Source organism: Phyllostomus hastatus, unplaced genomic scaffold (genome assembly GCF_019186645.2).
Source record: "Phyllostomus hastatus isolate PE091 unplaced genomic scaffold, TTU_PhHast_1.1 phas_contig_283, whole genome shotgun sequence".
NCBI lineage: Eukaryota > Metazoa > Chordata > Mammalia > Chiroptera > Phyllostomidae > Phyllostomus > Phyllostomus hastatus.
Window position 1 is genome coordinate 2320237 of NW_025333833.1, and position 14695 is coordinate 2334931.

Here is a 14695-nt window from a genome sequence, read left to right on the forward strand (position 1 = left end):
GTGAAGAGGAGGTCGTGAGGGGGGCCCTGCTCCAGCACGACTGTGCTTCCTTCAGGAAAGGGGAGTTGGGACCGCCAGGCAGACAGGGGCACACACAGGGGAGGACCAGGCGAGGATGGTGGCACTGATCGGGGTGCTGCTTCCCCCGTCAGGGGGTGCCGGAAATTGCCTCAGACCCCCGGAGGCCGGGCAGAGGCCCGGAGCCGATTCTGCCGCGGCGGGAACCAGCCCTGCTGACCCCCGATCCTGGACCTCCAGCCCCCAGAGCTGCAGTGAGCAGTGACCTCTTTCCGAGCCTCCCAGGCGGTGGCAGGTTGTTACCGGTGACGGCAAACGGGAGGGAGAGTCTCGGGAAGGGGAGGAAGTCCGCGAGGACCGTCACCAGCCAGTGACCCCGGGCACCGCCTCGTGTGGGCAGGTTCCCGCACGGAACGGAGTGAGCCAGGCGCTCCGCACGCGAGGGGTGGGCCGCCCGGGCGGGCCCAGAGCTGCTCCAAGTTCGGCCCTGGGTCCCCGCCCCGCACGTCCAGCCTGCAGGTGCACGGGCCGAGCCAGGCCTCCCTCGGGTGCAGCTGGAAGGCAGACCGCGGGGACAGAGCGCTCCGAGGTCTCCGCCCGAGCGGCCACGCCGCACCTTCCCCAGGCCACGGGGAGGTTTGGTGGCGGAGAGTGGCACGTGGGCAGCCTGGGAAGGGTGAAGTATCACTGATCCCTCTGTCTGGGGGGACACTCCCGCCCCTCAGCGCCGCTAAAGGAGCCCCCCGTCGTGTGTCCGTCCCGGTGGCCGCGGAGACAAGAGAAGGACGTGAGAGCCGCCGAGAGGCAGGCGGCTCAGAGGGCCCCGTCCTGGGCGCCTGCGTGCGCATGCGGCTGCGGTCCTCTGCCCTCGGAGCTTCCCCTTCCTGGGTGCCCCCCCTTCTTCGCCTGCACTGCCGCTCATTCTCGTCTGCCCCCCGTGATGCACCGGGCACCCCTCCAGCTGCCTTGTTAGGACTCCCCGGTGAGACCTTTTCCTTTTTGGCCCGCTCTGTACAGCGCGCGTTCTGCCGGCCATTTGAAGGGCGGGGGGGGGGGTGGTTCTAAGACAACAAGCAAACACATACCCCCCAGCCGGGACTGACCCACACCACACAGCTGTGCCAGGGGAGCCGGTCCCCAGAAGGCCTGCAGCTGAACAGCAGACAGAGCTTCCTTACTCCGTGTTCCCGAAAGGCCCGTCCCCCCGGGCCTGTCCCCACCTTGCAGAACAGGGTGGGGACCGGTGTCTTGGTTGGCAGCGGCAGCGGACGGGTCCTTTGGGAGTTGGGCCCTTTGGACGGGGAAGGGCGGCTCCCGTGGGCGGCCAGCCAGCCCAGGAGGCAGGTCGGAACCAGGCCTGGAGGGGCCCAGGGCCCCGAGTCGGTGCCGAGGGCCATGGGTGGGAGACGCCCTCGGGCCCTCCATCCCAGAACCCCCTGAGGGTGGGGGCGACATCCAGCGATGGGGGGGGTCCCAGGAGCCCTAACCGACGTTTCCTGGTTTTCGGAGGCGAGACACTGCCCCCTGCACCAGACCTGCCCTCTGCCACCCCCTCCTTCTCCACAGGACAGACACACCTCCAGCCCTTTCCCAAGGTTATGGCCAATGCCAGCCTCTCACCCCCACCCAGAAGCAACGAGGTTCATGGAGGGGGCCGGGCTGTGGGGGGCAAAGCCCAGCTCTGGCTCTGGCTGGCCTGCACCCATGCAAAGTTCGGACCCCACCCGAAGCGCCCCAGGAGGGGCTGGCCCGGCGCACGTCACAGCGTACAGATCGAACTCCCCTCGACAAGGGGCGACCCTCCCTGTCCAGGCCGGGCAGACACGTCCACCAGCCCGCAAAAACGTGACTTCTCCGAGCACGGACCCTGGCCCCTGCCCAGAAAACACGCCGGGGGGGGGGACGGCACGAGTGGGGCCACACGCCGAGTCTCGTCCTGCCGCTGATGATGTTTCGGCCAACGCCGCCAGAGGAAAGCTCCTGACCTCCGCGCACTGGCCCAGCCCTCTCTCCCCAGCGAGGCGAGCCCCGCGGATGCCCAGATAGTGTCGGGGCGTGTTCGGCTGCGGGGGCCTTGGATCGGCAGGTCTCTGCCCGTGTGGTCACCATGGTCCCGGCCAGGCTCAGCGGCCAAGTCAGAGACGCCATGGACCTACGGGACAGCCCGCCGGGCAGGGGAGTCCTGTCCCAGGAAGGCCTTAAAAGGAAGTGCTCCCAGATCCTGGGAGCCTGCCTGGGGGGCGGCCATCTGCCTGTGAACAAGTGACCAGAAATTCTGGGCTTGTCTCTCTTTCAGAAAAAAAACAAAACGGTGTCCATTCTATGAAAATCCAGTACCTCCCGATAACCGCCAAATCCTTGCATTCTAAAAGCTTTCACACCCTCTTGAGCACACGAGTACCTTCTGCTCGGGGCCCTGGCCCATCTGCCACCCCGGGCCTCACGGGCCGGCCGAGCTAACACGGCCCAGCCACCCGCGCGAGCTGTGGTCGCCATCTCCCCGAGAGGCCCCCTCCCGTGCCCCTGAGGCCCAGGCGGCCGGCTCAGGAAGAGTCGCTTAACAACCCGGCGGCCCGGTGGTCTGGGGGACAGATGGCTGCAGCAAGAATCACCAGTCCTGAGCTCCAGTGCTGCCCCTGCCCCCTGCTTGCCAAGTGCCATGTGCCATTGGGAGGTGGGTCGACTGGGGTCAGGGACCAGCACTTGGTCCCTGGTAAAACCTGGAGTGGAGTTTGGAGCTGTACCTGCCCTCTCCGGCCCAAAGGCCTGTGATTCTGTCCCGTGGGGCCAGCCCCGCTCCGATCAGAGAGAATCCCCCCAGAGGGGCCCTATCTCCTACTCTCGTCACTGGAGGTGAAATTCGCTGGCAGTACCCCCAGCCCCCACCACCCCAGCTAATCAGGGGGGACACCGCGGCCTCGGGTGAGGACCAGCCCGGCACACGGGCCGAGAGGTGCGGGTCCAACGACCTGGCACACCCCAGGCTAGTGTGTCGCAGCAATGAGCGTGCAATAACAGCCCCCGAATTTTAAACAGGGCACGTGGATTGGGACCCTGCTAATTTTTTATATCGTATTGTTTTGAATTTGCGTAACTCCAAAGGCCGTTAAATGCAACTGGTATATTCCCTCTGAAAGGATTCTTTCTAAACCTTCAAACACAAGGGAACAGAGGTGACGGGGGAGAGAGGTGACGGTGCAGGGCCGGACTTGACGGAGGAAGACGCCCCCCCCGGGGTTGAGGGACCCCCACGGGGGACCCCGGGACCGTGGAGAGGGCCTGCACACAGCACCGCCTCCCTGGGGTGGCCGCTCCACGCTCCACCGGAGACACCAATTTGGAGGTTAGATTTCTTCTTCTTCTTTTTTTTTTTTTTAAGTTGAGATCACTCCAGGCTTGCAAGCTGCCAGGAAACATTCAACCCCGACTGAAGAAATGCTTGCACAGCCAGGTCCTCTCTCTATCTCTCGAGCCATTCTGCACCCGCCGAAAGGGCCAGTGGGACTTTTCTGGGGGCCCCATGGCCTGGAACCAAACCAGGGCTCAGGGCAGCCTGACGCCCGAGACTCTGCATTCAGGGCCGGAGCTAGAAACCAGCAGAGGCGCTTTTCTTCCAAAACCAGGTCGGAGCACGGCCGCACAGCTCCAAACCGCTCTCCCGACCGCCCCCTTCCTCGCCCTCCCCGTGGGCCCCCTTGGAGGGCGAGGGCCCGCGATTAGAACTCCGTTCTCGGTCCACTTCTGGTCCCTCTCCGAGAGGAGATTACAACGCTTTGAAAGTCAGGCTCGCCCCCCTTGTCCCCCCGCCCCCCAGGAGGAGCGGGCAGGGCGCGCTGCTGAAAGGGGAGGGATTTGCTTCCGAGCCGCCGCCCTGCCCTCGTGGGATCGTGGATGGGGACGCGGAACAATACAACGTCTGCGGCGGGCAGGTGGGGGCCGGCCACGTTTTCAAAGAGGATTTCACAGGCCAGGTCGGCGGGGGGATGGGTGGACGAGCCGCACGATTATCTGACTTTCCGAGCTGCTCTTTTGAAGCCTCCACACTTAATAGGAAGAAAAAGAATAATCCTCTTGGCCAGCCTTTTGTGGCTCCATCTTTATTGTTCCCGCCTCCATCCAACGACACGGACGGGACTCATTTTGTCCAGAGAGCATTTGTGTATTTCACAGGGGTCTGGGCTTTGAAGCGCCCACCGTTGAGTGGGGGAAAAGACAAAAATGTCTGTTTAATCCTCGGAAATCAAAGGGGTGCGGGGGGTGGATTTCTGCGGCTCTCTGGCCTAACACAAAACAGGGCTGGGTGGCTTGCTCCCATTACACACTGTGTTACACACTCCTTTGCTGCTAAACCCAGCGTGGAAATCAGCACAGGCTCCAAAAATGACGAAAATTAAACCGGACCACAGAGGAGCAAAATAAGACTTTTTCCTAAAACCCAAGGACGCGACCTCCGGGACCAGGGAGGATTTCTGAGACTTCACTGGCACTAGATGATCACAGGACGCCCGAGACGCTGGCCCGGCCCGCAGGCCGGGGGGCCGACCTCCGGCAGAGTGGCCTTCTGCCTTGGGGCGCTCAGTGGTGCCGGGTTCAAATTGACTCACTGGCGAGCTGAGCGGCTGACCGGATGCTCTGAATAATCAGACATTAAAACAACTCTGGTCTGGCCGCACCAACTCGATGGCCCAAGTAGGTCACCAGGAGCCGCAAGAGCAGGTTGCTTGCCAGTCTGTTCCGAGGGCAGAGGGAAGGAAACACACCCAGTTTCTTTTTTGACTGAGTCAGTCAAAACTCACAGGCTGGCCACCGTGGGGATGTGGGGGGCCGGTCATGTTTTCTGCTGAGGGGTGGGGTCCCCGAGGCTGCTTATGTGCCAGCTGGGCCCCATCAGAAGAAGGTCCCCGGTAGGGAACTGTTTGTGTTGGGTTTTTAGGCCTGAATTCCGAGAACAACCATTTTCCACCGCCTCGTGTCACCGAACCCCTGCTAACCATGTCAACCATGGCCCCGGGAGATCCCCGCACCTCTGGGCTCGAATCCGAGGGCCGGGCAGGGTTTCCACTGGGGGGTGGGTTCAGAGTCAGACCTTAGCTGGAGGGGACGGGGAGGAAGGAAGGTGCAAAGGAGGGAGGACACCCGCTCGCTTGAGGTGTGGGGGCTCTGAGGGGGCCGGGCCTCCCGGCACGAGCAGTCCTCCGAGGCTGTTGGAGAGGTGCGCCCCCTCCCCGGGCGCTGGAGGCTGGATTCGGACGGAGGTTTTCCCATCCACCTTCCACACAGAGTCCCTGGAAGGTGCCCAGGGACATCTCGGCCCCACTGTGCACCTACCCAGGTTGCCTGCTCTGCGTTGAAGCAGCGTCTGCCCTTCCGGCTCTAGAGCAGCTGCGGCTGCCAACCTCCTGTGACACACACACTCCCTCGCCGGTGCACAGAGACACGGACCTGCAGGTGCTGGGCGTGCCGCCTGGCACACAGGCGCGTGCACGCGTGCACCAGGCACACCAGTGCATGCACACGCAGAGCACACCAGACATGCACACACAGCAGACCACACCAGACATGCACACACACAGAGCACACCAGAGCACACACACACAGCAGAGCAGAGCACACCGGGACGTGCATACACAGCAGAGCTCACCAGAGCGCACACACACACACAGCAGAGCACACTGGGATGTGCACACTGGGGCACAGACACCTGCACCCCCTTCAGAGCACACAGGCACACACACTGACACCTGTTTGCCAGCGCCCACCCTGAGCTGGAACCCACGGGACGGACTGAGCACCAGCTCTTCCCACGACGGGACCCCCTGGCTGGGCCGCCTCCTTCCAGGACAAAGGACGTGCTACCTCAGGACGACTGCTCAGGTCACGTCTTAGAGCCAGCACGGTGCCACGGGGCGTGAGTGGCCAGCGTGGCACCGTGCAGCAGACGCCCTAACATCTGCAGCCATGGAGACCAAGGGGTGTGTTTTACTCTCAGTGGGGTGTCAGTCGGCATGCCGGTCACCCCCAGCCCCAAGGTCTCACGAAGGTGACGCCCTTACAAACAAGCCAGTGCCCCCACCGATGTCCCCCACCGATGTCCCACAAAAGCCCCCTACCATCCCCTTTCCCCTGCGCCCCGCCCCCACACACACCAGCTCTGGGGGTGGCCGCACTAAGTCACACGCGGGCACAGACAGGGTGGGGCAAAGGTAGGATTACAGCCGCGAGTATGCGAGACACAGCTCGCTCTTGTGTTCTCGGCGAATTATGGTGTGAGATCCAGCCGAACAACTGTAAGCCTCCGTGGCCCCACCCTGCACCTGGCTCTCGGACGCTTCCTGTGCTTCCTCAGCTGCAGGCCTGCTGCCTCGGCTCACGTCGCTCCGGTCTGCAGCGTGGGCTTGTGCCCCCCGAGCTCGGCCCAGGCAGGCGTGAGTGGGCGCCGGGCTGAAACTGCCGGGCACCCTGGGACGGGATTACAGCCATCCGTCCCTCCGCGGGGGTCCTCCGCTCTTCCAGAGAACCTCGCTCGTGTGCAGCCTTCCGCCCCGTGGGAAGACTCGCTCCCGTCGAACAGGTCAATCACAGACTGTTATTCAGGACCAGAGCCTCTGACGTAGAATTCATCTCGATTGACACATGTAATTTCCACCCAGGCAGAAAGTGGAAGTGGTGGGGTGGCCCTCGCTCATGGAAACAGGTCGAGCGGCAAACAGAAAAAGCTCCAAAACAGACAGAGTTATGAAGAGCAAAGCAGAAAATACGGATTTTTACCAGGTTCAAGGGGAAACCTGAGGGCAGAACTGTGACGACGTGCCAGAGAAAAACAACCGCACGCTCACAGCCGAGAGAGAGTCTCGCGCTCAGCAGAAGATGCCCGCTCAGGTTCAGTGAGGGTGTTCAGCACGAACGCTGGCGTTTCTCCCTTTAAACACGGAGCGGAAAGCAGTGCCCGGAGCTCACGGAGCGGGTGCCTTCAGAAGTCTGCTTCAGAGCTCAGTCACCGGGTGTGCGGTCCCGCAGGCTGCCAGACGGGGCGGGGAGCCGGCACGGAGGACGCGAGGGCACCCCGAACGAGAGACGGGGGGCCCGGCTGGGGGCCGCGCTCCCCTCCCTGGCGCGTCACCAGACCTCAGAGGCCCCTCTCCTGCGCTCACAGGAGGAGAATCCCGAGACCTCGCCGCTCGCTGCTCACAGGAGGACGGGCCCGTCCTCAAGGGTGGCGGCAGCACCTGGAGAGCAGAGACCGTGGCCGCGCCCAGAGGACAAGAGGCTGGACGGGGCGGGCGCTGGTCCTGGTTCCACGGCTCTCTGCTGACTTTCCACCCCGTGAACCTGACCCGTCCTTGCTGAGCGGCTCGGGCCCTCACAGGCTGGCGAGGGGGACGGCGTCTCTGCTGTGGCGAGGGGGCTGCCTCCGACCGCAGGGGCCCTCTCCCTGAGCCAGACCTGCCTTCAGGTCCCCGGGGCCTCGGCGAATCTGTGGCCGGCAGGAGCACACAGCAAAGAAGCGCACGCAGAGAAGGTGGGCTTTGCCTCTGCGTCTTTCCCAACAGAGGCTCCCGCCGGACACTGGGGAAACCGTTGTGATCAGGTGAAAATCCAGATTAAAAATATAGAGAGAGCCCTGGCTGGCGTAGCTCAGTGGATTGAGCGCGGGCTGGGAACCAAAGTGTCCCAGGTTCGATTCCCAGTCAGGGTACATGGCTGGATTGCAGGCCATGACCCCCAGCAACCGCACATTGATGTTTCTCTCTCTCTCTCTTTCTCCCTCCCTTCCCTCTCTAAAAATAAATAAATAAAATCTTTAAATATATATATATATATATATATATATATATATATATATATATATATATATAGAGAGAGAGAGAGAGAGAGAGAGAGAGAGAGAGAGAGTTACAGAAAAGAAGGAGGTTCAGGCTGCAGGCCAGCCAGCACCAGAGGGTCGGGGGCTAGGGTGCTAAACGTCCTTAAACCTTTGCCACTGCCAGGCCGTCCCCGGTCATCTGGCGGCTGAAAGGGACATTCGACCCTCTCCTCTGTCTGCTCCCAGGTGAGGAGACCACAGGCCAGAGGGGTTCTGGCCACACTCACACAGCACCTGAGCGACAGGGAAGGAAAAGGAGGCAGCTCAGGGCAGGGGCTCTGCCGTTACTGCACGGGGGAAGTGACAGGCTGTCTCTCCTGCAGGGAGGGAAACTGAGGCACACGTGGTAATGGAGGCACGTCCCACAGTGTCTCCAGCCCACGACACTCCCCTGAGCCACACAGCGTGGCCACCCCCGACAGAGGCTCTGAAGGGGGGATAATGGGTGGCAGTGACCGCCTGGGGACAAACCAGGCCTTGGGCCCAGGTCCCCCTGCTCTGGGGAGGACAGAAATGCGCCTGGACGGGCACAGAGGAAAGAAAACAAACTCTCTTCCCTCCACGGGATTGCTTGCCTCCGTAGCCCGACATGCCCTGTGGAATGTTCTCTGAATTCGACCTTTCCCTCAGGAGTCCCGGAAAAATTAGCTCGGTTACTCCCCGAGGAGTAACCGAAAAGAAATGTTTAAAGCTGCGTCCACAAAGCTGTTCTTGCAGGATTAGCTACGATAACAAAACTCAGAAACCAGCCCGCACGCCCAGCGACGAGGAAGCAGCGGAGAAACGCGGTGCGTGAACTGTGGACGTTTACAGGGCGACGAAAAGCGGTCAGGAGGGCCGAGCATGAAAAAAGCATAATAGAATTTTTTAACAAGCACGTGAAACCACTTTTATAACAGCACCTGCATAAAGACGTGTATTCAGTTGTTAAAAAATATTGGAATGGAACACAAAGAAATGAAAGTAAAATGTTTCACTTTTTACTAGCCTGGTAGGGTTATGGCTTTTTAAAATTTTGTAACTTCCTCTAATAGTTTTATGGTATTTTTGTTAAAATACTTCAAATGGACACACACACACACACACGCACACACAAGGTAATAGCTATGTGGAACATTTATTTAGTAACCTAGACCAAACTGCATATGATGGGGTTTTTTTCCCCTCATATTTTGAGGCAATTGGGCAATCGGATAAACCTAAGTAATGTGACTTATACTATAATCCACAAACTCTCATTTTTCCCCTGGGTTCCCTCCACTAGCTTTTTAGTGCATTAACCGGCTCTCTCCAACGATGCTGGCCTTCCTTCTCTTCTGTGGGGCCCCCGTGTCGAAGCCAAGTCCGAGGAAGGAGCGCCTGGCCTCATTTATTTGTTTTGGAGATGCATCGGTTGTGCATCATGTGAAATTACCATTTTCATAGGCCCCAAACACACGGACGCAGGGAACTGCACACGATCTGCCCAAAAAATGTTAACAGCAGCAGATTCTACCGTGAACAATCCTGACGAGGATTCCGAATCCCTCTGCCCAGGCGCGCCGCTCTGTCTCCCCCAGCAGTTCCATTTCTCGCACGAAAACAACCTGGTTGGCCCGCCCCCCTGTGCTCTAGAGAAAAGGTCCCAGCACGGCCCCTCCAACCGACCCTCCTCCCCAGTAAGCCGTTATAATGAAGTTGATGTGATGGACACGTCTAGGTTTCCTCCTGCCTTTACTGCTCGGGGACCCCGCCCCGGGCGCCGGCCCAAGGGCTGGGGTGCACGCAGGAGCCAGCGAGGAGGCTGGGGCGGCTGGGTCCCCAGGGAGCGTGTGCATGCGTGCCCTCGGGGTTCCAGGCCGGGAGAAACGGCTGAGCCCCAGCCGGGACTCAATGCCCGTCGGGTCTCAGCGAACGGGTCCAGCGAGCAGTTTGGTCATTTTCTAACCAAACTGACCGGAGGTTTGCTCCGGTGGATTGCCTGCATCACGTTGGCCTGGAGAAGCACCGGCCCCGGAAGAGCCTTCCGACCCCAGCACCAGACGCCACGCCCGGGGCTCGACGGTGCAAGGGAGCGACCGATACACATTCATCTACTTTTTGAGGACAAAGGCAAAGGCGGAAACGACGTGGCCATACACACACCAGAGGCCCTTCAGGAAGCGGAGCCCCCCGCCTCCACCAGCAGAGCCGGGGGCTGCAGGTGGAAGTAAGCCATCGGCCAGAACGCCGTCGACGGACGGAGCACCGGTCCCGGCACCGCTTAGAGGCGGCCCTCCCGTCCAGCTCCAGGTTTCCACAGGGACCTGCTGTTCCGCAAGTTCGCATCTCCGGGCAAACGGCACGCACACCAGTCCCAGCCCCAAATCCTGGGGGCCGCCCTGACCCGTGGTGGCTGGGGGGCGGGGGGGGGGCTTTGTCTGTCCTGTCCACCCTCGAGCTAACCACTGATGGCGTACATCGTCCAGGTGTGTTTTCACTTCACGCGGTGGGGTGCATCCCCTCCAGAGTGGGGGGCTTAAAGAGCAAACCTGGGAGGCCGTCCGGGGACCGGCCGACGCTGTGGCCCCGGGCTCTCGGCCGGGCCGGGCCGGAGCCCACCAGGGTCCTCTGCCGCCAGGGGCGTACTCGGAATCCACGGAAGGGGGTGGAGAAAGTGCTGAGCGGCCTTGCCACCCCGCCGAGAGCAGATTAGCCACCCCAGCCGTGGGCTTCCGTTTCCTGTTCCCAGGCACGGAGAACAAGGAAACAGGCCAAGAGGTGACCGTTGTGGTCATTGGTGCAGTGACCACTGACGGGCTGCCCAGCGTGTTATCAGGCATGTCACGGTCACTTCTCAGTCCGCAGTTCTGCAGGGAAAGCTACCCTCCTCGAGAGGTGGGGAAACGGAGGCCCAGAGAGGTTAAGTAACTTGCCCGAGGCTGCGCAGCCGGGACAGCGACAGCACGGCCGTGGGCCTGACTCTCCCCAGCAACCACTTCCAGCTGCCCCTGCAAAAGCAGAGCCGGCCGCAAGCCGGGGAGCCTGCGTTTCCTGAGGCTTTGTGTCACAGCTGCCTGTCCTCGCCTGGCAAAGGACACGGGCGGCTGTGGGGCGGGGAGTCAGGGGCACCGAGCAGCTGAGGGCTCTGCGGGCAAACGGCGGCACCTGGCGCTGGGCCCGTCATCCCAGCCCCCGCCGGCCTCGGGGCCCGGGGACGGGGACCGCCTGGCGGCCCTCCACCCAGGGAGACCCCTCATGCAGACAGACACGGGAGGTCATTCTCTGCCTGGACCCTAGCGACCCAGGGGCTTCCAAGTGCATGCGGATTGAAACGGCTCCGTGAAAGGTCGCTGCTGTGAAGGGTTGGGGGCGAGGAACCGCACTGAGCAAGAGAAGAGAGAAACCTGACGCCTAATGGCACCGGCGGCCTGCCCTCCGGGGACCATGGCGGAGGGTGTGGGGCAGCACGGGGCGCTCAGGGCCCTGGGCGCCAGGGCTTCCCGTCCCCTCACCGCAGTGGGGCGAGCACCCTGAAAAAACATGTGTCCCTGAGCTGTGTCTCTAAGGAGCTGAAGGTCCCCCCTGCACACCGGCCGGAGTCGGGGCGAGATCAATGCCAGCGGCTCCTGCCGCTCCAGAGGCCGCAGCCCGGCTTGTCTGCGGGGCGGGCTTTATCCCCCATGCCTGGAGGCGGCCAGCACTCACGTAGCTTCCCTTTGTCCCGTCTGAGCCCACTTTGCCCCGGCCTTGTCCTCAGTGGGCCCGTGAGGAAAGGCCCCACAGTGACTCAGCTCCCGAGGGCCGTCCCCTGCGCCCGAGGCCCTGGGCCTGCACCCACTGACTTCCCAGCTGCTAGGCGTCGTGGGTCCTCTCGTCCCCTGCCCACCAGGAGGGCCGCTCCGGGCTGGCGCTGACCTCTGCGCCCACAGCCCCGGGTGAGTCCTGCCCAGCCAGGCCTTTCTGAGAACACAGGGGTGAGGCTGCAGATAACCCGCAGGCACTCAGACCGTGAAACCCCAGGCCCCGGGCCCGGCCTGCACCAGGTCCCCGGGGTGGAGCGGAAGTGCCGGGGGCCTCCTGCCTGCCTGCCACCGCCATCCCACAGGGAGGTGAGAGAGGGCATTTGGGACAACCCTCCCGTTTCTTTAGACCCAAACACAGCCTGTCCCGTTCCTGATAAGATGCACGGCACCAGCCCCCCGGGACGGCCCACGCTGTCTCCTCCTCATCACGGGGCTGGGAGTGGGGGAAGGTTCTGGAACAGGTCCCTCCACGAACTGGAAGGAGGCAAGGAGCAAGGGTTCTCGCTGGCCTGTCACTCACGGCGGTAACGTGACAAGTCACATCCTCTGCTCGGTCCCCCTGTGTTCCGGCAGCACGCCAGGCTGTGTGGCCTCGGGTGGGGAGCCGCCTGCGTGGGGGTGGGCGGCCCTGAGCCTGGGACAGTGAGTCACAGGGCAGCGCCGGCCATGGGGCTAGCACGGAGCTGAGCCTAGACACGAACCACCCCCCGCCCCACCACACACACACACACGGAGGCCACGTCCCTCCTTCGCTAACCCCACTCGGTCCCCGGCCCAGCGAGGGGTTTCAGGCCCACCAGGGCCACAGCCACGACCTTGCCTGACCGACGTGTGAAGTGTTCGCTGTTGGCGAAGGAAGGAGGAGGGGGACCCGGCGACGGAGCCAGGGGTGGGGTGGGGTGGGGAGGAGAAGGGGACGCGGAACCAGAGCAACGTTGCACGCAGCACGAAACCCGGCCCGGCTGACATGTTGCGATCCCGCCCGGCTCCTGTCCAGCCCGGGCCCGTCCCGGGTGCCCACCTGCGTCCGCCACCCTGTCCTCCCCCGTCCCCCCCCGCCCGCCCCGGCCACTGGAAACGTCCACACTCCGAGGGAGCGTGTCCAAAGCTGCTGCCCCTGAGCTGACGCCCCGCCGTCTACGAAGATGGGCGGGAGCCGGACCCCACCCGCCCGGCTGCCCGTCGCCGGTACAGGGACGGGGTTCGGAGGAGCAGACACGGGTCCTCGCCGGCCCCCCACGCCCCCCCACACCCCCGCCACGGGCACGGAGAGTTCCTCCCAGGCCCTCGCCACCGCCGCCGCCTTACCTGCCGCTGGGACCTGAGCCTGCAGGAGGGCCGCGAGGACGAGCACCCCCCACTTCATGGTGTCCTTTCCCCCCGGAGGACGGCCGGCGAGCCGGGACGAGGGCGAGACGGGGAGTGTGTGCTCGGCGCGGCCTCCGCAGGAAGTGGGGACGCGGGGCCTTGCGAGGGTTAGAGTGGCAGCCGGCAGGCCCGACTTCACACCCCCTCCCGCTGGCAGGCAGGAAGCTCCGGAGGTTTGAGGGTTTGGGGTGTGTCCGCCCCCCAGCCTGCCTGCCTGCAGTTTGCTTTCCTCCCCTCTCACCGCCGCCTCCCTCTCCTGCGCCCGCCCCTGACTCTGGGGTCCAGTTTGCCGAATGCCTCCCTGGACGGGCGGCATCGGTCCCCAGGCAAACGCAGCCCCCAGCGGCGCGGGTCCGGGCGCTTGCTGTGTCCCTGGACTCGGGTGTTTATGGGGGGGGGGGCCGGGAGACGGCAGGGCCCTGGTTCGGTCAGGCGGAGCGCAGGGACGGGTGACCCCAGGCCGTCTCCGCTACCTGCTGGCTGCGTGGCCTTGAGCGTGGCAGCGGCACCTCCGGACGTCGGTGCCCCGATCCAAAAAGCAAACTGTCGGAGCCGATCTCCGCCTGCAGTCCTGGACTTGACCTGAACTTGAACCTCAGGGTGGCTGGAAATCCGATGTCAGACCCTTCTGTTACTTGTCAGCATTTAAGCACTGGCATCGTGTCCAACAATAAAAACGATAAATACCGGGGGATAAACTTAATAAAAAGTACAAAATCCATGTGTCACCAACTTCAAAACATCCCTCCACAGTACGGGAAACATTTCTGAACAACGGAAGACAGCCGGGTCCTGGATAAAAATTTCCCCCTAAAAATAAGAGCACAATTCTCCCTGATTTAATCAACCCGCCCCTCTAAAAATGCCTGCAAACGCTTTAGAACAAGGTAAGGCAATTTCAACGTTACCATAAAAAATATATATATAGTAACAGGCGGGACACCCAAAGGGCAACAATCAAAGAAAAAATAGTCACATCGGACTTGATGGAAATTTTTAAAACTTTTAAATACGAAGGCCGCCCATCGAGAAGCTGCAAAGGTGATCTGTAGCTGGGAGAAAATGCCGGCAGATCACGCACTGATAAGGATGCAGCATTCAGAGGACACGAGTAACTCCTACAGCTCAACAGGAAAAAAAATAACCCCACACACACAAAAAAACAGCCAGAGATCTGAACAGGCATTTCCCCAAAGACGCGCGAAGAGCCGAAAAGCACAGGAAAAGAGGCTCCGCGCCGTCGGCCGTCAGGGCAACGCCAACGAGAGCCGCAGGGGGCTGGCAGCACGCAGGCGCTGCAGCGGCGGCGGCTCCCCCAGAGCAGAGGCCGGTGTCGGCGAGGAAGGAAGAGACGGAGCTCGCGCCTCGCTGGTGGGCCGGGGCCGCGGCGGAGCCCCCCCCACCCCCCCCGGGGCAGTTCGGCGTTTCCTCACGCACCTGAGCGGAGGGTCACGGGACCCAGCAGCCCCCTCTGAGGCCTGCAGCCGAGAGCACTGCAGGCGTGTGTCCCCCAGACCTCGTACACGGATGCGCGTGGCGGCGGCGTTCCTGACGGCCCCAGACTGGGAACAGCCCGAACACCCAGCACCCGAGGAAGGGAGTCTCTCCAGACAGCGGAATGGGGCTCCTCCATAGAAAGGGGAACAGGAAGAAGCCCTGGCTGGCATAGCTCAGTGGATTG

General features: G+C 62.4%; 1 protein-coding gene across 1 annotated transcript in view; it reads right to left on the minus strand.

Annotated features, from left to right (window-relative positions):
* The window catches only part of CD247 (CD247 molecule), a 59715-nt gene extending 46566 nt beyond the window's left edge, over positions 1 to 13149 (minus strand). The window contains exon 1 of the mRNA XM_045838855.1: positions 12955 to 13149. Within this exon, the coding sequence (XP_045694811.1) occupies positions 12955 to 13012 (58 nt within the window). The 5' untranslated portion in view covers positions 13013 to 13149. The remainder of the gene's footprint in view (positions 1 to 12954) is intronic.
* Between the last annotated feature and the right edge of the window lie 1546 nt (positions 13150 to 14695).